At 42.8% G+C, this 22,606-nt stretch overlaps 1 protein-coding gene across 1 annotated transcript; it reads left to right on the forward strand.

The window, feature by feature from the left end:
- The first annotated feature begins 3,810 nt into the window (after window positions 1–3,810).
- LOC310675449 (uncharacterized protein) lies at window positions 3,811–21,168 on the forward strand. Its single transcript, XM_083435929.1, has 6 exons — window positions 3,811–3,932; window positions 4,819–5,094; window positions 9,055–9,309; window positions 12,220–12,357; window positions 16,832–16,951; window positions 17,707–21,168. The coding sequence occupies exons 1-6, from the start codon at window positions 3,872–3,874 to the stop codon at window positions 17,889–17,891; spliced, it is 1,035 nt and encodes a 344-aa protein (XP_083292055.1). The 5' UTR covers window positions 3,811–3,871; the 3' UTR covers window positions 17,892–21,168.
- Window positions 21,169–22,606: the final 1,438 nt, after the last annotated feature.

The raw sequence follows: 22,606 nt of genomic DNA on the forward strand, positions 1-22,606 counted from the left end.
TTTAATCATAACCTTCTTTCAAGAAGGTCAATACAGAGTATGCCTTTCTGATGTACGTGGCAATGCACATTCCGTCTCATCTGAGCCTAGCTTTTCAAATGATGTGCACTCATGTTCAGTCACAAACTAAAAAAAAGTTTCAATGTTTACAACAGCTTATGGGCATGGATCATGTGGATAGAGAGAAACTAACATGAATGAACAAGGTCAAACTCCGCACATGCAATTCCCGAAATTAATTAGAAATTTTCCATACAAAATGAGACCATAGAGCAGAGTGTGAGACAGAGTCAGCCCACAATAATGAAATGCAACTGGGGAAATCTTATCATCCGTAGCGTCTCACTTTCAATCTCAAAGAAAGTGATAGCATGGTTGTTTCACTTCCCTTGCTGGAAACCACCCAAAAGCGACTTCTGTTATCTGGCTGGCCAGGTAGACAGACTCATGCAGATTTTCAAGCAAACTGCCAGCCAAACACCCACATTTCAGCAGCAGAGTGAGAAACAACACAGGATTCCCAGAAGGAAAGTTAACAAGGAGATGCAAAGTGCAGTTGCTGAGGCCTATTCAGAGTGTTAAACAGAATTGCATCTGGCAGTTCCCACTCCTTTTTATAAAGCGTGTCTCTATGAAAGAGCTTCATAAAGTGGAGATTTCTTTTGCAGCAACTGAGTAGTGAGCTCCAACAGTTGTGAGAGGCAGTGTGGTGTAGTGGATAGAGGGTTGGACTAGGCCCTAGGAGACCAGGGTTCACATCCCCACTCGGCCATGAAGCTCACTGTGTGACCTTGGGAGAGTTGCTGCCTCTCAGTTTAAGCTGCCTCACAGGGTTGTCACGGGGATAAAATGGAGAGGGGAACCATATTCGCCACCTTGAGCCCCTTGGAGAAAAATGTGGGATATAAATGCGATAAGTGAAGGAAAGAACAAACAAGAACTCAAAAAAGTGTGGAGCAGAGAGCTCAAAACATGACAGATGGATGCATTGTGCTGCCTCAGAAGTATTTTTGGGGGGTGGAGGGTGGTGGTCCTGGGTTTTACTAAGAGTAAGCCCAGGATACATATCTTAGGATGGTAGTCAAGCAGGGACTAAGGAAGACTGAGATGAATTGGCCACACACTGCTTCCTTCATGTTTCTCTGCCTCAGTGGTCTCACCTTGACCATTTCATGCAAGGCTGAGGAAGGCCAAAGGGAGTGTGTGATAGACTTGGAGGTGGAGGAGGCGATGGACTTGATTGGGTGTTCAAGCTGATGATGGTGAACGTGAGACAGGAGAAAGGTTTTGCACGAGAGGGGTAAGTGAATTGTGTTGCACAACAGCAGCTTGGTGTCCTCCAGCTTGTGGTGGCTGGGACTGGTGGGAATTGTAGTCCAACAATATGTGGAGGACACCAGATTCAGGATAACTAAGGCACTACAGGCACGGTCAGCGCTGGTCCCTGGGCTCCTTGGGCGAGTGTTGGGGGCCCCAACACCATGGCAGGACCCATTGCTGTCACCTGCCCTGGAACCCGCTTAATTTTTCTTCTGGGTCTGGTGCTCCAAGTGTCAGACCTAGTTACAATGACAGTTCTCTGCAAAGCCAGTGTAGCATCATGCTGGCAGCATCGTGGGAAAACGCTGCACCACTCTGGGAGCTCCCACCCAGCGCTTTTAGGAGCATTGCTGCTGCCTGTTACCACTGCTACAGAAGCTCACCAGAGGGCAATGGGTATCCCTCAAATCCTGGCTGGAGACTCGGCCTTGCTCCAGCCCTCACTCGACATCCCCTTCTCAAGGTTCTTCCCCTGATTCCTCTGCAAAGGGATGCCGGGCAAGAGTCAGGCTGGAAAGAATGCCAGGATGAGACAATCCCAGGAAGGCGGAAATTCATATGTAGACTGATATGTTGGGCCAGGGGAGGAAATTAAGGAAGAAGACCAGGCAAGTCTAGAACCAGGACAGAGAAAGTGAAAGTTCAGAGAGAGAAAGTGCCAACTTAGCATCTGACTTGCAACATGAATAAAATGTATATTGAACACATTGAAATGACCAGGAAAAAATAGTAGCCTAAAACTGATGTTTCCCAAATGGTGAGAGCTGGTTTCTTCCTCATTCCTCTGTTGCTTTTCAGAATTATTATTGGATGCAATATAGAGCCTTTCCCCAATCAAGTGCATTCACTTAGGGCAGGATGGTGGGGTCCACATATAGGTTGCAGTTGCACGGTTCTGGTCTAAAAATATATATAAAGGGCAAGTGCACCCATGGGTGACTTCTTAATTGCAGATGTCTTTTCTCTCTCTCTCCACTGGCCTGCAGATGTCTGAAGTTTCAGATCACTGCCTTTCTCACAGAAGGCTATTTTTGTCGCATCTTAGATCACAGCGAGGTTCCCCTCCCCCTGTCCCACTGTATGTGCGTGTGGTAGAGACAGAATAGTTATCCTGACCTTCAGCCAACCCTGTAGAGACAGAGTTTGGCAGCTTTTTTGGAGGGTGGGCAGAATCCTCTAGAATGCTGACTGTGAAGCTGGGCCTGGCCATTCTTGTGAGAGTGCACTTTTCTAGTGGGGGATAACACATGCATTGCACACACATATGGGGCCATTACTATGACCCTCTCAACTGAGGCATATGTGAGTATCTGCAAAGTATTATCAGAGGTATTTGCAACAGGATAATCTTCCACAGCGATATGTATGCTACAGCTACAGTGGTACCTTGGGTTACATACGCTTCGGGTTACAGACACTTCAGGTTACAGACTCTGCTAACCCAGAAATAGTACCTTGGGTTAAGAGGTGCTTCAGGATGAGAACAGAAATTGTGCTCCAGCAGCGCGGCAGCGCAGCGGCAGCTGGAGGCCCCATTATCTAAAGTGGTGCTTCAGGTTAAGAACAGTTTCAGGTTAAGAACGGATCTCCGGAATGAATTAAGTACTTAATCCGAGGTACCACTGTACTATACTGCTGCTGTATCAAATTGAGTTAACATAGAGCACCATATTTGTATCTTTTCTAAATTGGCCAAAGTTTTGGATTAATTTCATATACAGCAGAGTTCATTGATGGTTGAATATTTGTCATCAGAAAGAAGACCTCATGCATCTGGGGCTTGTTCTGCTGGTTCCATCCACAAAGGTACAGAATTCTTTGAGTTATCATTGATGCTCAAAGCATATAGAGTAATCACACACACAAACACTACCGATATGCGCTGCAGCTTTTGGTCTGAATCCACTTCAGTTGGTTGAATCTAGCTTGTTCTGTTGGGCAGGATTCACCTCGCCAGCCCAGAGTGGAGCCATTGAAATGAATGGTCCCAACTTCTTTATGGCCATTCATTTCAATAGGTCTACTCTGGGTAAAAGTTAGTTGATTTCAATGGGCATCCTCTGCGTATGACATACAGTAGTTGAATACAACTCAGTATGATTAAGTTAAGGCTACTGTTAGTGGGATTAGATTGTTTATGTTGCCTTGCATTTTGCACTCTCGTGTTTATATCAGTCAACAAAGGGCTTCAGTGGCACAATATCAGGATTTGCTTGGGATTCTTGCTAGCTCTGTCCTGTTGGCTCCGATGGACTTGCTTAGAGCACTATTTCATCACTCCTTCTGAATCTTATTCTTACACACCCCAGTTCCTGCATACAGGGCCATAGAAATAGATCGTCAAGGTGATGTGGCTAAAGCATGAGGTCAGTCAACCAAACACCCTTCTGCTTTGTTTTGACTGTACATTAGTCTTGCATCCCTCCAGTATATGCTCTTCTTCTTTTCTTTTTTTAAATTCCTGCTTCTGACATCATTTCCTGACTAGTGCGTTGGTTTAACAGCAAAGCCAGATCCTCTTCTCAGCACACGATGCAAGAAGGTGCTTAAAATGGATTTCCGCTTTTCTTTTCCCTTGCCATGCGTGCTGGTGATTCTGACCATTACTGATGGTAAGTGGGAATTTTCTTTTATCAAATTGGCATTGCTTTGCCTAGGTGAGCAGAAATGATCCTCTTCGTTCAGGTTTCACCCCCGCCACCCCTCTCCTTTAAAGGAAGGCTAATCGACGGGACTCAGGGAAATACTGGTGTCATAACCGCCAAAGCATGAAAATGGACAGTCACTCCAAAGTAAGACAGATTTTCTCATAAACTAATTGCAACCATGTCGCCTGATGTACTGCATTTGTAAATGCAAGAGAAATAAGAGGTTGCGGGGCTTTTCGTGCGGGGTGGTGGTCAACACAATGATTCCGGGATTCTTTTCTGGTCTCTCGGCATGACCTTGAACAAATAATTTAGAATACTTGATGAAAACATCTCAAAATCAAGTCTGATGTACATAGGTTTCCAGTTTAAAATCCTTTTGAAAACAATACTCCAAGTCCTTTTCAATATCTGGGCATGATTTTGGAGACAGTGAATTGTAGTGAGGGAAAGTAACTAGCCTGAATTCGTCCAGTTTTGCAAACACTGCTTAGATTCTTTTTTTTCTTAAACTACTAAGTAGGTGGTGATTATTTCCATTTCTAAACATTCTATGGTGTAATCAGTATAAATCTGTGGACCATATGAAGTCATTTAACGTTTTTTGAGGCCAATGAGTAATGAATTCAAATACATACACACTATGGGTGACAGTTTAAGCTACATGAAAAACAACACTTATTCAACCGACAAACCACATACTTTCTTGTAAAAATATATTAAATGTTACCTGAATTAAAAGCTACATTTGGGTCATTTATTTACAGCAATGGCTCATCAAGTATCCTTCGATACTTAAACTGTTTTTTTTTTTAAAAAAATCTACTTAAATCTTTTATTACTGTTGCAGGTGTGACTTGTATGGACCTCAAACAGCTTTTTGGCGACGCTGGTGGCGATGTTTCTTTTCCTTTGGAAATTAAAAATCGAAGTGGCATCCTAGTAACGAAAGAAACGAACTGTTCTAAGCCGGAGAATTTTACGATGGACTGTTGCAATGATTGTGACAAAAGGCTGTGCCTGAGGAACGGGATTGTAGAGATGACGAATTTATCAGAAAACGATGAGGGGAAATATACATTTGCTTTTGGAAATGACAGCGAAGTTTTCTTGCTCAAAGTGTGTGGTAAGTAGGGATGGGGGATAAATTGGAATCAGTTTTCATGGGAACTGATTTCATTTGCATCTAATACCTGTTTGTGTTTTATACCGAATCTGCACTTTCTGAAACAATGCATGAATCAAAACCCAGACATCCTTCAAAACCTGCACTTCTTTTCATTTGCAGCTTAGCAGTTCTCCAGCCAGGTAGTATATATTTATATCTTAGTGAAATCAACATACAAAACTACTTTGTGTTCAGGGAACTTGCTTTGCAAAACTGGGCATATCAGGGGAAATTGCTTGCAGAAATTCCTTACCCAAAAGAGAAATTTGTATCAACATGCCAATCGATTTTCATGAGGACTTTTCAGAAAGCGTTGGCAAACTGACGTGGAAATATAGAGAACTAAATTTAAGATGGGAAAAATGTGTAGCTGAGAGAAACGGAAATTGACATAATTCTATCCATTCCTTGTGGTCAGCATCCTCATTTTGGAATCGACAATGGCAAAATCTAAGAGGTTGATTAATTGCTGGTTCTGCTTCAAACGCACTGCGTGACCCTAAGCATACTCACTCAGAAAATAGGTGAAAATAGGTGTTCAATGGGAATTATTTCCAAGGAAGCATGCAGCCTTAATTTGTGATCCACAAATAAGTGCACTTTAATTTAAGCTTAAACTCAGTGATATTTAGCCTAAAACACAGATGGGGAACCTGTGGCCCTCCAGCTTATGTTGGAGGGCCAAAAACATGTATGATGGCAGCTGTCGTCCAGCAGTACTTGGAGAGTCACAGCCTAATGACTAAAAGCGTACCCTCCAACATGCCTCAGATAAAATGAGGCATTCTATTCTACAGTCGTACCTCAGGTTAAATACTTAATTTGTTCTGGAGGTCTGTTTTTAACCTGAAACTGTTCTTAACCTGAAGCACCACTTTAGCTAATGGGGCCTCCCGCTGCTGACACGCTGCCAGAGCAGGATTTCTGTTCTCATCCTGAAGCAGGAAGTTCTTAACCTGAGGTTATATTTCTGGGTTAGCGGAGTCTGTAACATGAAGTGTATGTAACCTGAAGCGTAAGCGTATGTAACCTGAGGTACCACTGTACTTCAATATCACTGCTGGCGAGGGAGAGGACTTTTTTGTTTTGTGCAGGTTAAGATTTCTTAATAAAGTTTTCCATGAGACAGACAACCTCACTTGAAAGCCACCTAGCTCCAGGACCCACCTCACCCCAATAATCTCCTTGACTCCGTGACTGGGGGCCTGCCAGGCTGAGAGTCACAACCTCCTAGGGCAGGGATGGCAGTGACATTGCCGTTGTCGTCTCCATTGCCTCCCTCCCTCCTCTTCCTGCTACAGCTCCTCCACCAGCTAGCTAGCCAGCCGACCTACCTGGCTCCCTCCCCTGGACCTGGCACAATGCTCTTCCCTCTTACTCCACCCCATTTTCTCTGACTCCCAGAGGCAAAGGACATGGCAGCAGAGGAGGAGGAGGAGAAAGTGACTCAGTTGGCAACTCTCTCTTCCTCTTGCTTCCGCCAACGTGAAGCCATTTCCAGTTAGTGTAGCTCAATAAAGAGGGGAATTCGGGACTCGACATGACAAAGTGAGAAGCTGTGATGGCTTAAGGGTTTTCGTGACAGCTGTGGCATTTTTGGGGCAGTTGGAGACTATTCTAGAGGCCAATGGACATCACCTCTCACACTCAGCTGTCATTCATAACTACCACCACCTGACAGACGCTGCATGTAGCAAGCAGGCCTGCTGATTTGACACAGCATTGCAAATCTCCCTTAAGTGAACTGCTTTGTGGTATGCTAATTTTTAATTTGTGCTTGTCGCAAGTGTTTCAGATAATTCACTTCACTGTGTGAATATAATAATAATAATAATAATAATAATAATAATAATAATAAGCAGGCCACACATACAGGCTATGTGCTTTGCCCTCAGTCTGTCTCAGAGTACCCAAGTACAGTGGTACCTCGAGTTACAAACGCTTCAGGTTACAAACGCTTCAGGTTACAAACTCCACTTATCTGGAAGAGTTACCTTGAGCTGAGAACTTTGCCCCAGGTTGAGAAAGGAAATTGTGTGCTGGCAGCACAGCAGCAGCAAGAGGCCCCATTAGCAAAAGCCCGCCTCTAGTTAAGAACAGTTTCAGGTTAAGAATGGACCTTCGGAATGAATTAAGTTCGTAACTAGAGGTACCACTGTACTTTGAGGTTCTCACATACCCTCCAAGTGTCCAGGGATAGTCCTGGAGTTCAGAAAGCCATCCCGACTTCTGATTTGATCCCAGAATGTCCATATTTCCCCTCTCAGTGCTGCTGCCAACAAGCTTGAGGAAGAGGAAATGGTGATTGTCCCGACACCAGCGAGGGAGCACCCCATTGCCCCTCCATGGGCTCCCTTTTGCCCTTCTTCTGATCTCTGCCAGGGGGTCCAAAAATGGGAGGTTGAGGAGGGCAAATGAGAAATGTCCCTATTTTCATCTGAGGAATGTTGGAGGGTATGTTCTCCATATTGTATGGACAGAGGATCCTTGGCTCTTAACAGCTGCACAACGAGCAGAAAACAAGTAAACCCTTTATGGACAAGGAGATACAGTGATGAAAAGTCTCTTTCCAACATTCATGCTGCAATCTTAGACATCCTTACCTCGGACTAAGACCACCCCCTTCCCTGAACTCAGTAGGGCTGGGCTGTTGGGCAATTGATTTGTCAGTTGAGATACCTAAAATGATCTGTGAAAATGTTTCCATCCGTAATTTAAATTTGAGGCTATAGGCAACGTAGTATATTTCAAGAATAAAAATATTAAAGCTGTCGGATGCCTTCTAATTTCGTAACCTTAAAGCACTGCATAGGGAAAATATCACAATTACCACATCCCTTTTAAACAGGGTTTGATCAATGGGAGTGTAGGTTTCGTTCAAAGATGTGGGTTGGTATACAACAGGTTAAAGGAGGGAGCTAATTTATTCTGGTTAGTGTAATAAAAGCACATAATGGCTCTGCACGCGCTCGGATCAGTTTGTTAAAACAGAAGAAAGTGCCATAAGAAAGGTATGCATTTATGATTCAAGTGTTTAAGTGCCACCCAAAGGCAAACAGGCAGAACTGCAACTGCTGCAGCAAAGGCAATGGTGCTTTGGGTACACACGTAAGTGGGATTTAAGTAGCAAAGATACAACTTCCCAAAGAGGGAGAAGGAAACACCAATTCCTTCATTACTTCAAATGCATACTTGAATTGCGAGAATCACATTTTGTATGGAAATGTTTTTGCCAGAAATATTCCTTTGCCAGGCTTCTATATTGTGACCCAGATTTTCCATATATTTGTTCTGATCTGGAAAACAACAACAACAACAAAAAAAAAACACACACACCACCCCATCTTTTTCCAGTATGCTTGAATTCAACAAGTCACAAGAGGACTCACATTCTTTGGACTGGAGCTAACATGAACCAACTTCACACAACCATTAGTGGCTCCTGACATGATGAAGTTGATGGTGAACACATAATGGAGTTGATGGTTTGGCAAGGCAGTTTGATTGACATAGGCATGGCAATGGATTGAAGTAACATGTGTGCTCGTCCCCTGTGCTGTATTTTCAATACAGAATTGCACCTTAATTACATGCCCTTGGGCTGGTACCCTAAAAACAAAGTGAATAGGAACCTGCAATCCATGTGATTTGCTTTCGAAGATTCCTGGAATCCCAATTTAGAAGATGGTAAATTTTAGTAGAGGAGCAGGTCTGTTTACAAGGACCATGAGGAGCTTTCAATTTCTCCGGAAGCAAACAGCAAGAAAAATCCATTAGGATCCATTGAATGTTATATATAGTTGAAGGAGGTCATCGGGGATTAAATGAAAAAAAACGAAAGGTTCAGATGATGGTTCCACTGTCCTGTCATGGTAATATTTTTTCTCTCTGTTTTTTTGTTCTCTTTCCACTGCCTAGAGAAGCCTCCAGCTGTTTATATCAATTGTCTACCTGATGGAAGAGCAAATTTGTCCTGTGAAGCAGATGGTCAATTCAATGATAGAGTTTACTGGACTCGGAATGGGAGAATAATACATGATGTTGATGCTTGTGTGAAAGATGGTGGCAAGAGCATTATTTTGGGGAAAGGGGTAGAGGGAAAGTTCGCTTGCCATAGAAGAAACTCTTGCAGCAGCTCCTCCATTGAGCTGTCATGTAATGGTGGTAACGATCGTAAGTTATATTTTACCTTCTTCTTATGGGTGTTCAACGTGTTATTTGAATTTATATATCAGCAGATCTGTCTCTCTGACTCACCAACACAAAATCATTTTCCTTCATTCATGAAGCAGCCCCCTGCCTACTGGGTGCTCTCCAGACATTGTTGGACAGCTCCTTCCATCATCCCTGACCTTTGGCCATGTTGACAGGGGCTAATGGGAGGCCAAATCACTAGTGACCATTACTTTGCCATGTGGAATGACTTTATATTATACACGAATCTGAAAGAACATGGACATTTGGTCCCACCCGCATATGCAGATATTGGGATTTTGTAAAGCTTTTAGATATTAAATTTAATTTCTGGACCTTAATAGAAAATTAACAGACACACAAGGAAGGGTATTTCTTTCCTTTTTTCATGCTTATTTTAAAGACTTTTGGTGAAAGGCCCTCTGAAAAATGATGGTTTGTTATTTACTTTGTTCCATACAGCATTCTCATTTTTTTCTTCCAGGCTGTGATGATTTTTTTTTTTTGGGGGGGGCAACTTTTTTTATTTATTTCTTGTTCCTCTGTATATCGGAGAACTTAATAATAATGTTAAAGTGGGAAAAACATGTCTGAATACATTTTACAACATATTTTAACATGTTTCCCAGAAATACACACACACACACACATTTCCATCTCACAAACATCAGAGCAGTGTATGACAAAATAAAAATAAAATAAAAATCAAAGCAAAGCAAAGCAATCATTAATATGACTGGCTGCTGAAGGAACATTTTAGACAGCATAGGTCTGTCAGCATTAAAAAGTCACCGAGAGACATCTGAAACTGATGTAATAATCTTTCTGTTACCAGCACCACAACTGACACAGCAGTCCTCAGCATAATTAGCTGAATGCTCCAAGGCTCAGCTTCCGTTTTGGCCCCATCTTGTGATTCTTGCCTAGATATTCATTGCAAAATAACCAGAAATATTAGTAGCTCACAATAAAATCTCCTTTACCTGACATTCATGGTTAGGGTAAATCATTTATCATTTTGGCAATGTATTTTGCTTTTTAATGTCTATGTCCTGGACCAGGCAGTTGAAATAAAAACAAGCAAACAGAGAATGCAATTTATTGGATACCTATTGCCCCCTGAATGTTTTGAATGGATTGCAGTCAATGGGTTGCTCACAGACTGCTAACTGCAAGCAGTCGTGCGTGGCTTTGATATTTATGGTGCAGTAACTGTGCAGTTCAATCCCCTCAGTCACAGGGAACTATTTCTGCACTCTCCAACCTTTACAGACCTAGAGAGATGTAGCAGCAGCCGCAAGAATCAGCAAACAGGGGCCTCCTCATGTGATGAAGGTTTAAAATGGGCACTGCATGTCTGTCTGAATAAGTTTCTATGCATCTCATGATGATATCCCCTATGCTCCATGGGTGAGGGGGGTTGAGTGCTGGGTCTTTTGTTCTGGACCCTCCTTTTTCTTGAATTTATGGGTATGTTTTTTACATAACTGAAGGGACGCGGGTGGCGCTGTGGGTTAACGCCTCAGCGCCTAGGGCTTGCCGATCGAAAGGTCAGCAGTTCGAATCCCCGCGGCGGGGTGCGCTCCTGTTGTTCGGTCCCAGCGCCTGCCAACCTAGCAGTTCGAAAGCACTCTCGGGTGCAAGTAGATAAATAGGGACCGCTTACTAGCGGGAAAATAAACGGCGTTTCCGTGTGCGGCTCTGGCTTGCCAGAGCAGCGATGTCACATTGGCCACGTGACCTGGAAGTGTCTCCAGACAGCGCTGGCCCCCGGCCTCTTGAGTGAGATGGGCGCACAACCCTAGAGTCTGTCAAGACTGGCCCGTACGGGCAGGGGTACCTTTACCTTACCTTTTTACATAACAAAGGAGGATAATTCCTACCTATTTGGCTCAGCACAACACATTTTGCTGCCTGAAGCTGACCAGGAAATGGTGCCATGAATTCCTACCAAGTCAAGGTACATAATCCCTAAGGCCATCCAAGTTATTCTGTTACCTGAGACAGAAAACCTCTCCTTTGTAAAAATACAGTGACAACAAATTAAATAACTAACACAGTTAGCCCTTTTTTGATACTCAAATTGTGTTGCCTAATGGAAGGGCTGGCCCTGTTGCAACTAGATCGGTGGGGTACAGCAGGCAACCCACACTGAGTGGACCAGGTCTGGAAAATCCTGTTGGCACTCCATAATTCAGAATGAACCCAGGAACCTCTTGGCTTCCAAAAGCAGTGGTGGTGGGGATAAAAATATTTTTTAATAATAATAAATGTAAATATTAGTGACTGAAAGCCACTTCAATTCCTAGGAACTAAAATATAAAATGGAAGCAAAGCATACTAGGCTATAAAGTGGATTACTGTATTATGTCTCAATGGAATGTTTCCAGCCTTAAGTGGGTTTTTTAAAGTTTGATCTAAGTGGGAGGCAGAGTGAATCATGTTCTTTTGTAAGTAAATTTTATTTCAAGTAAAATGAGATGTGAAGGATCAAAGGGTAGCTTATTACCTAGTGGGTCCCAACCCATCAGCCGAAGACCAGTGATTTAAAGCACCCTTAACAAACTACTATTCACAGGCTTCTTTGTGGGGAAGTCATATGCTTTAGATGTGCTTTAAATGTATGTTATTGGTGTTGACTGCAACCTGAATTTGCCACCCCCAAATAGTAGCAGTCTAGAAGCATCCTTACATAACTTCCCCATGCCTGGTAGGATTCTGATAACTAACATTGGTCTTCTCCCCACCAACATTATTTGCATTAAAAAACCCACACACCTTGCATATTATAGGCAAAGACACCTTTAACATTGTGGTGACCCTGAGTCCTGTCTTTAGGTTGCTCCTGTTTCTTTACTGCTTAAGAACAAGGTTGTTTCTTTCAATCAGGAGATCTGCTGCAGCACCCGCACTTCCTGTATATTATGGTAGCCTGTGGAGGGGGTGCTCTCCTTCTGGCCATTATTGCCTCACTGATCACATGCTGCTGCATGAAGAGCAAGCATCATTTCACTCCAGTGCCTGCGGGTGAGTAACAATTTCCCCTCTTCTTTTTTGCATTGTATTTTGCAGCACAATCCTATTGCATGTTTACGTAGAAGTCCAGTGGCATTTATTCCCCATGTAAGCAATGCATGGGCCTGTAACCACAGTTACATTCTTTAAAAAAATAGGTTATTGTAGATTTTTTTAAAAAGGGAAAGGGACCCCCTGACCATTAGGTCCAGTAGTGGCCGACTCTAGGATTGCCGCGCTCATCTCGCTTTACTGGCCGAGGGAGCTAGCGTACAGCTTCCGGGTCATGTGGCCAGCATGACTAAGTTTTGGGACTACAACTCCCATCATCCCTAGCTAACAGGACCAGTGGTCATGGATGATGGGTATTGTAGTCCCAAAACAGCTGGATAGCCGAGATTGGGGATGCCTGTTGTAGATGAATCTAAGCTCCTCCTATAACTGCAGTTGTTTACACTCTGTGACAAAAGTGACAATTCTGAAGTTAGGCGGATTTTGCAACCAGCCAGAATAAAGCTCATATTTACTTTCCATGGCTCCTTTGCCCATATCCCAGCCTGCCTCTCAGGTTATACACTTGACTGCATTTCTGCAAAGGTATATTTCTCATAAGGTTACATCATTCTTGTTTTAGGGACCAAGAATCATTTAGCTGATTTTATTCATATGATCCTAACCTATCTTTTAGGTATGCAGCTCCTTCGGCACATAAAATCATAGAACTGTTAGAAAGGACCCTGCACCATGGGATCTATCTTCCAAATTTCTATCAAGCCCACCTGATACTTCTTCAAAATCCTTCACCCTAATTCCTTACACTCCTCTTAACGTAGGTTGTTCCAACTAGAAAGGTCTCATAATATGCCATGGGAACAGAAGGGATACAGAGGCTTCGCCACGATAAGTTTTGCCTACAGGCACCACAAATCATGATGCTGGTGATGTTGACATCAAGGTGTCACATTTTGTAGGTTTCCTTGCATGATTAGGCCTCTGGCAATAACTCAGTTCTGGCATCACCAGAACAAGAGGCCCCTGTTCCACAATTTGTCCTTGAAGTTTAGGAGAATCCCCACGGGGAAAAATCCAGACCTACTGATTGGATTGGATTGATCTTTATTACGGCCATTGGCCCGTTACACGACAGTTTCCCATACCAACATATTATACTTAAAACTCCAAATTTAAAATCGCCAAAGCTTACAAAAGACAAACAGTAACCAAAGCAAAACAAAAACAAAAACCACCATCATACAAAACAGGAACCACCACCATACATTGCAATAAATTTGTAACCTATACATCACCCTCTACTCATAAATTAATCAGGGGTATCAATGGTGATATCGCCCAAAACATAGATCATGATTTAAAACAATGGTGATATCACCTAAAACATAGGTCATGGTTTAAAGGGGTTATCCGAATCACACAGGAGACCGTTTCTCTTCTTTAGGGATAGGACGCTGATCAGGAATCTGGCAACCATGAGTGATTTTAGGGGGTCATCATCAATTAGTAGATATCTCAGTTTGGCTTCAATTGTGTCATCGGCAATTCCCTTAAGATATTGAGCCAGAAACTTGCTCCTGGCCGGTAGGTGAAAAGCACAGTCAAAAATTATGTGATGCAACGATTCCGGTGCCCCACTGTTACAATCACATAAGAGCGATATCTGTCCATTGGAGAATCTATTTCTCAGCACGTTCGATGGGAAGGTGTTGAATCTTGCCTTTACAAAGGCATATCTATGAGCTGAGGAAGTTAAGGAATTCAAATAGTTTGGGAGCCTTAAGAGGGGTAATAAACCAAGATTTAGAGGTGAGCAGGTACCATTGCCCAAGATCATTTTCTGCTGCAAGTCCATCTCCTCTAGCTTACAGGTTACTGTTCTTTTAGCTGGGACTATGTCCTGCTCTAATAATTTGGATGGGGAAATTCCCATTGCCGTAATTTTCAGCTGTAAATTTTTTACCCATGGGCTCTGGAAATCATCTCTCCACATACATTGTATCAAGTACAAGTTTGGGAGATTGTGCCATAGAGATAACCAGTGACAGAGTATGTGCTTCCACAGAGCATTTTCCAGGGATACAATATTAAGTTCCATGCGTAACGCTGTATTACTTACACAGTTGGGTAGTTTCAATATCCCTCTTAAGAACTGATTTTGAATGACCTCCAGGTGAGATAGGTTGGCAAGGGTCCCCCAGATTGAGATGGCATAAGCTATTGTCGGGATCACCTTGGCCTTGAAGACTTTCAGCGCCGATGGGATATGAAGGGCCCCATCGGTGAAGAAGAATCGCAAGATCGCCAAGGAGATAGCTTTGGCTCTATTTGTAACATAGGCTACATGGGCCTTCCATCTGAGGTTATGTTGTAACCAAACTCCCAAATATTGGAATCTATAGACTTGTTCGATGACTCTCCCATCAATTCTCCAATTATGGAGTTTCCGGCTCTTTGAGAAAATCAGGATCTTAGATTTTCCATAATTAATTGTAAGGGAGTTTGCGCTACAGTATGATCCAAAAATTTTTAGGGCCCTCCTGAGACCTACTCTAGAAAAAGAAAGAATGACTGCGTCATCCGCATATAGTAACAAGGGGCAGCGATAGAGTGCTAGGCGGGGTGCATGAATCCTTTCTTGGGCCTCTATTAGGGGAGTCCTCATGTCACTTATGAACAAATTGAACAGGAGTGGAGCCAATATACAACCCTGTCGGACACCTCTGTTAATGGGAATTGAATTCGTGAGATCACCCTCCGGGGTGAATCTCACTCTGGCCGCTGAGTTCTCATGGAGTTTGATTATTAGCCAGAGAAGCCTTCTGTCAATGCCCCAGCGGATGAGTTTTTCCCAGAGGATGCTCCTGGGGATACTATCGAATGCTGCCTTTAGGTCAATGAATGCTACACAGAGTTGGCCACCCTTTGGGGTGGAGTATTTCCAGGCAAGATGCTGTAAAGTTAGAATGTGATTAATTGTTGACTGTTTTGGGCGGAATCCAGCTTGTTCGGGCCCAATTAATTTTTTCTCTTCGGCCCATTGGTTAAGTCTGATCAACAGGAAGCGGGCATACAGTTTCCCCACTATTGAGAGCAGACTGATGTTTCTGTAATTCCCCGGGTCATCTGGTGAGCCCTTTTTGTGGATTGGAACGATAACAGCGTCCTTCCATACTTCCGGGATCATTCCAGAGTTGTTAACGGCATCGAAGATGGTCGCCAGAACTTTGGCCCACCAGTCCGCGTGGTATTTTATTGCTTCTGCCGGGATCAGGTCTGGCCCAGGCGCTTTCCCTGTTTTGAGTTTAACGATCAGGTCATGGATGTCTTCTGGATCGGTGGGGGGCCAGAGGGGAAGCTGATGTTGAAATTCATCTCTTGTGTTAGCAATACAGTCAGTTGTGGCAAAGTAATTTTTTAAGTAAGATTCCCAAACCGGGGCAGGAATAATAGTCAAAGGGTATCTTTTAGTTCTTTTATTTACCAGGAGCCAAAATTGTCTGGAGTTCCGTGATGATGAGGCTTCTATGATTGCTCGCCATTGATTCACTTGCCATTCCTGTCTGGCTCCCTTTTGAATTTGCTTGTAGGCCGATTTTGCTTGGAAATATTCTTTTGGCAAGACCGTTGCCCCGGAGGCTTTATACTCTTTGTAGATGTTACCGAGAAGTTGTCTAGCCTGTTTACAAGCACTATTGAACCACAATGCACCTATCTTCCTTTGTGTTCGATTTATTTTATGCGTCGGGACAGAGAAAAAAGACGTTAGATCTTCCGACAGATTCGAGAATAGTCTTAAAGTTTGGTCATAATCATAATAATCCTCGGTTAAGCCTGAATATGCTTGTTTTAGTCCTTGTTGGAAATATGCTGAGTATTTTTGGGCCTGTAATTCCAAAGGGGCATCAGGAGACCATCTGGAGACCTTGCCCTTCTTTACCTAGAGTTCATACAAGTTGGAATTAAACTGCTTATACCCACTATTCACTATGCATTTTTGTAGTTCTCTTCTCCTCTTTGCCTATAATTCTTATTCTCTTAGTGCCCTTTACTGGCTCATCCTCATAAAAATAATCAACAGTTTAGTTACATGTGAACAATTCCTCAATCCTAAATAAATGCCCAGGTGAAAGCGAGGATCCTGTGACCCTCCAGATGTTGCTGAACATCAGCTCCCCAAAGCCTCTGCCTGCCTAGCCAATGTTCTCTTGGATGAGATGTCATCCAGTAGAGGGCCACAGGTTAGCCACTTCTGATGTAAAATAGGGCACCTGCTATTTTGCTCTATGAAGCATGGCAATTGTACATGGAATTTTTTGGGGGGTGCTTTGGGTTTTTTTATGGAGAGGCCAGGTACAGTAGACATCAATTAGCATTGGTGAAGGAATACCCACAAAGCCGAAATTCCACCTCACCCATGTTAATTGAATAATTGATTTGCCCCCTTTCAGTCTCTCATTATGCTTTCCAACAGAAGATGAAAAGGATGAGGGGATAACCCTGTCTGCCATTTCCAGTGAAGAACCAAAGAGTCCTCCTAATGGAGACCCCTGTGAAACCACAGATGCCCTTGTTGCCAGCACCCCCAATCCTGGTAGGTACAGTTATGTCATTGTTGTTGTTATTAAAGAGCAAAGCTGTGTGGGACTAAATGTATTTGTGTAGTTCAGGGATGCAGAAATGGTGACCCTCCAAAAGCCACATGCAACAGTTTTTGTGTGGTGGCCATTCCACAAAACAGTAGAGTAACATGTAGAGCAGCCCCCACATGGCCAAATGGAATCATACAGAGTTCCTCCACAATAATCGCTTGTACACTGGTGCTCTTCCATAATGATTTCAATTGGACTGATGAAGTTTTGTGAGATGTTTGATTGTGATTGTGTTGTAGTTATAAGGTTTTACTAGGACTGATGGCTGTTTCAATATATTTGTCAACCATTCACTTGGATGTATTGCTTTAGTGTTATTGTTTATGTTTTAAATGATGTGGGGCAAGTACTTTGGTGCTTGGGTCTTGCTTGTGGGTTTTCCTCAGGCATCTGGTTGGCCACTGTGAGAACAGGATGCTAGACAAGATGGGCCTTTGGTCTGATCCAGCGAACTCTTCTTACATTCTTATTTGATGATGATGATGATGTTGATTTAGTTGATACACGTCATGTACTACCTTGTGAGGAAGTTTCTGTTTAAATGATGGGATATAAATCTATAAACCAAAAATTAAAAAAGAAAACGGCAAAAGGAAAGCTGAGATGAAGACTTTGTTGAAGATTATAGTAAAGATTGAGATCTAAGACTATGTTAGTTCATTTTTATAGCACATTCTAACTTGCGCTTCCTTTAAAGGTCCTGAGACCTGTGAGAGTTTTAAACCAGAGCACAAGACAGACCCAAATCCTACAGTTCAACCTAAACTGGCACTGGAGACTAAAACAGAGGAAGATGTTGAAACAGCATTTCGAGAAGTCATGGTTGACACTGAAGCCCTGGAAACCGTGGATGATTGCTTCCCGGATCCTATTGATGCTTGATCAGATGTGTTCCCTTTAACCCTACCTACAGTCTTGGGAATTGGTGTTTCTTCATTCCATGATGTTATCTCCATAATAATAGTGTCCTTTAAAAAAAACCTGCCTACAGTTAGCCAAATCTACAAACCCACCTAAAAATAGTCCTCATGGGCCAGTGTGGTATCCTCGCTCCATGTAGCAATTAGATTTCAAATTAAATATGACAGATCTATGTGCAAGACCTTTAACCTTCAAGCAATCTGATTACTTTTTCCTGTTTCTATGACAATTTTCAGGCTTCTCAAAACCTCAATATTTTTGGTTCTGTCAAGGCACAGACACACAACAGGCAACATACCATACAGGAGTCCCAAAGTACATATTTTATATTGGAATGAGGACCAGAAATTCCCTAAAAATTCCAGAAAAAGTGTTGAGTTCTGTACTGGGATGTTTGGAATCATATCACAGTAGCTTTCGCAGATTCTTGTGGTCAAAAACAGTTCTATTCATTACGCTGGGTGTTTATATGAACTGATGTTGGCTCATAGATTTCAGGGACCCTCAAGGAGGGTATCTACAGAATTCCTTTACCTGGAAGAGATGAGGCACAAAAATAGAGAATGTGGAAAGTGAGATCAGTGGCACTGTTTGGACAGTGGACCCTTTGTCAATTTACAGGCCCAAAGAGATGCCCAATCTCATCCCCTTCTGGAGCAAGTTCTGACACAAACCGAGCTTCCATAGCTAAACTGTTTTTGTTCCATCCAGCTACCTTTTAGCAGAAGGTAGGGATCCCTGTGCCCACTGCTGGATGCCCCTTTGAAAGGAATGATTCAAAAATGCTTCCCAGCACATGTTCCAGCTCCAACCTTGGATATCCAGATGTTGTTGGACTACAGCTTCCATAACCCCCAGCCATGGTCATGAATGGTAGGAGCTGCAGTCCCAACAACACCTAGGAGCACAAGGTTGAAGAAGCTGCTCCAGTGCACAGTTTGTGCCTAATAGGAAGCACAGAAACAGCATTTTGTTTTTATATTTGTGATGGAGTTTTCAACATAAATTGACTACTGGCCTAAGCAATTTGATAATTCTCTGTATACGCATTGCGCTTTCTTGAGTGTTCCAAGCAGTTCACATATATCTTCTTTGTAATTTGCGGCAGGTGTTCCATTTCTTTCCTTGCCTGCATCTTGCCTTTGTGTGGATGTGCTTGCATCTTATTTCAGATGAAAGGCTGGAGAATTTGAGGGATTCTCCAGGTGCTCTTTTCTTGTGGTGTAGCTATTTTGGGCCCTTAGTTAGATAGAAAGGCTTTGCTGCTGCTGCCTGAAACACTGCAAGCCACTCTGCTGTCTTTAATTGGGCATATACTCTGCAGATAGGCTTTAGGATTAAGTTCTAGAAACTTCTAAAGGGGGCATTATTTGCTCCCTATATGAACATACACTGAGGTAGCAGCACTCCTTGAAGTAAATGGCACTGGGGACTTACTTCTGAGTAGACATGTATAGGATGGCCCTGAGAATGTTCTTTTTTCAGAGATTGGTGGAGGCTAAAGAAAATGGCACTACAGTTCCATTCATGTGTACTCAGAAGCAAGGTTTATGACTAGGTAAGTTTGTATAATATTGCAGCCTGTGAGTGTCAGTTGTACTGGCTTTGGGTGACATTCCATTGCCTTTGAAAAGAAGTCAGTCCTTGACTAAACAAGCCAGTCTCTGCTTCTAAGCATCACTAGCTATTATTAGATCGTGAACTCCTGGCTGGGACTTGTTATGCATTTGTTTTGACGTACAGCTCCTTGTTCAGTGTGGACCCTTTTATAAATATTAAATGCTGATGACTAAACCCCACTCTATGGCTACAGAACTGAGTTGCAGTAGAATTAATTTCAGAGTCATGTCTCATTTACTGGAAAAACCCCTCTTACCAATACTGCCACTGCCAGGAGCCATGAACATCCAGTTACTGCTATCTGGTGAGACCATTTTTACACAAATGTTTTGAATTATTCTATTTTAGAACTCAGATCTAACACATGATTTCAAGGCTTCTTATCCCATCTTTGTAGCTTATATAGGCCTTGTAAATTAGATGTGCAGCACGTGTGCCAGGTATGTTTACTAAGCAATAAGTCACATTGTTTTAGGCTGTTATCAAAGTTGAAACTTCGCTTGTGTTCCAGCCTCTCCTGCCATTTATAACTACGTTTGATAATGCAGAAAAGATGCACATATGACACAAATAGGCATCATAGACTTTACATTCACAAGCCTGACTGACGCATGCCCTGCTTTAAGCTTTGTGCATAAAAAGTCTTTAGAATTTGCAGTTAGATTCTGGGGACAATGCTTTCCTTAAAATAAAATAAAAAAGCTTTTAAAAAACACACCAGGGTGTCTGAATGTCATATGAGCATGGATGTCATTGGTATGACGTTTGGCCTTGTGACTTGAAAGTCCTGATTGCTAGGAGAAAGGGGTATGGGCTTTCATTCTGCAGAGCATGCTAGGGTACAGAGTTCAACAGTATCTAGAATAAAGTGAAATTGCTTTAAGTTAACTATTGGGCTTTAAAAAACCTCCAACCCACTAGTGAAGGTGATGTCATTCACAGCCCTGATATTGCATCAGAGGCCAAGGTTGGAAGAAAGATGCTCCGGGAGATTCTAAGACTTAAAGTAAAAGGCTGGGACTAGGCTAGTATTTCTCGTGTGCCAGCCAAATGGTTTACTGTGTCTTTACCATTGATTCCCAAGCCAGGGGCCCAGATGTACAGGCCCCCTCCTCTACCCCTTCTAAGAAGATTGCTCGGTGGCAGCACATCAGAGTAGCCCCCTTATCTGCTGATGTTTTGTACCACTTGCATCCTGCTTGTCCATCACCCTAATGTCTTTATCTGCCATCCATGATGTGACTGTGGTGGTGACTGTCCTATGACTAGGCGCACGTTACTTGACAGGCCTCTTGAGCTTCGTACTAGTCTAATGTACAGGATCTTCTAGAATCCCACTTTGCTTCATGTGTCAGAAGCTGCATGTTTACAGCACTAGAGAAGACGTGTAGACAGCCATAAAATAGCTTCAGAAATTCTGCAGACAGCTACAGCTCGCCATTTTGCTTTATTCTCTCTCTCTCTCTCTCTCTCTCTCTCTCTCTCTCTCTCTCTCTCTCTTACAGCAATATAAGGCTAGGACATTCATTCTTCTGTAATGTTTTTATCTGCATTCATGCTATGGTGTTTTTTAAAATAATGCTGTACCCTAACTAATAAAAATATTGTTTTATAAACATAATGTGGAAAAGTAAAGTTATTTGTACCATTGTTTTTGTTCCTTACTACTATCTGGAAAGCTTATCCGTGTTTATGTGGCACCCACCATGCCAAGTCACTCCCATCTCACTCCCCTCAGCTCTACTTACCCAAAGCTCCTATTTCTTATTATATGGTAATTAAATAAATTTATTCAAAGGAGCTCAATACAATGTATATGGTTCTTGGCCCTCCATTTTATCCTTGTGTCAACTCTGCACTAGAGGTGAGGCTATGAGATGTGGCAGGCCTAAGTGTACCCTGTGAGTGTGAATTCTTAGTCCACCACTCTAAGCATTACACCAAACCAGCACCTCCCATCTTCCTGTTCTGTTTTGTTGCCCTGGCCCAGGAAATTGGATTTCCAGCTTGCCACGAAGCCCTGCTCATTCCTTAAGGATAAAATAAAAGGTTTGGGGGCAAACAACAACTGTTACTGATGGACAGGCTGTCAGAAATTCTAAGGACTGTATTACTTCAGCCTGTATGTGCATTTCGTAAGTGCACATAAAAGAGTCAACCCTAAATAATTCTGCTCATAAAATAACAAGTTATTTTATGAACTGCACTTTTACAAATCAGTTACTAGGTGGCAGCAAAACACTGTGGCAAACTGAGAGAAAGAGAAGTTTCCACAAAATTTATTTATTGGTTCTCATTCTAAGCCCTGTCCTTTTTGGGTGCTGATCTCATTCTAGTCCTCATACTGGCTTTCTTCTTTGGCTTCTCTCCACAGAGTTTACAGCAACTCTGGCTCCATAAAACAACTGTCTGCTCTGAACTAGTTCCAAACATTATTAGGTCAGGCCCAGTTTTGTATGTTCATCTGGGTAATACATGATGATCGCTGGTGCCCCAGAGTAGGCTGGCAGTTCAGATACAATAATACCCAAGGCACACGAAGGTATTTTGGTTTCTGAGGAAGAAGCTCCAACTAGCATTTCCCCCTGGGGATAAAAAGATTGTTTTTGAAAAATGACAAGGTAACAATTTGCTGCCCTTTCGGGACACCCAGAATTAGCCACCCGAGACAGCTGCCTCACTGCCCAATGGCAGAGTCAGCCCTGGTCTACAGTTTTACACACACTCTTCACAATTCCCAAGCACATCTCTCTTACTACTCTCCCCCAACTCCCAGCCAAATTGCCAGCTCACAGCCTCTTTCCCAATGCTGCAGAGGCCCTCCCCCACTTTTCATTTTAGTGAGGTCCCTCTCTTTTTCCCCGGGATGAAGGTCTCCTGAGCGATTGCCACGGTATGTGTGGAGTGTATTGTTTGACAAACAGACATTGTTTGAAAGGCAGCCACTCGCAAAACCTTCCACCACCAGATATGTCTGTCTGTGGGCAGGTCTGTAGATGTTCCTTCTCAAAGTCTCATCCGTACCGGCAGTTTATTCATGTAATAAAGGAAGAGTT

This window comes from Podarcis tiliguerta (genome assembly GCF_965153285.1).
Source record: "Podarcis tiliguerta genome assembly, chromosome: 4".
Lineage (NCBI taxonomy): Eukaryota > Metazoa > Chordata > Lepidosauria > Squamata > Lacertidae > Podarcis > Podarcis tiliguerta.

Bases quoted from the DNA above. Each gene is read 5' to 3' on its own strand.
- LOC310675449 (XM_083435929.1), top strand. From the start codon at position 3,872: ATGGATTTCCGCTTTTCTTTTCCCTTGCCATGCGTGCTGGTGATTCTG. The intron at 9,310-12,219 runs GTAAGTTATATT...TCTTTCAATCAG, and splicing joins ATGTAATGGTGGTAACGATC to GAGATCTGCTGCAGCACCCG. The intron at 16,952-17,706 runs GTAGGTACAGTT...CTTCCTTTAAAG, and splicing joins TGCCAGCACCCCCAATCCTG to GTCCTGAGACCTGTGAGAGT.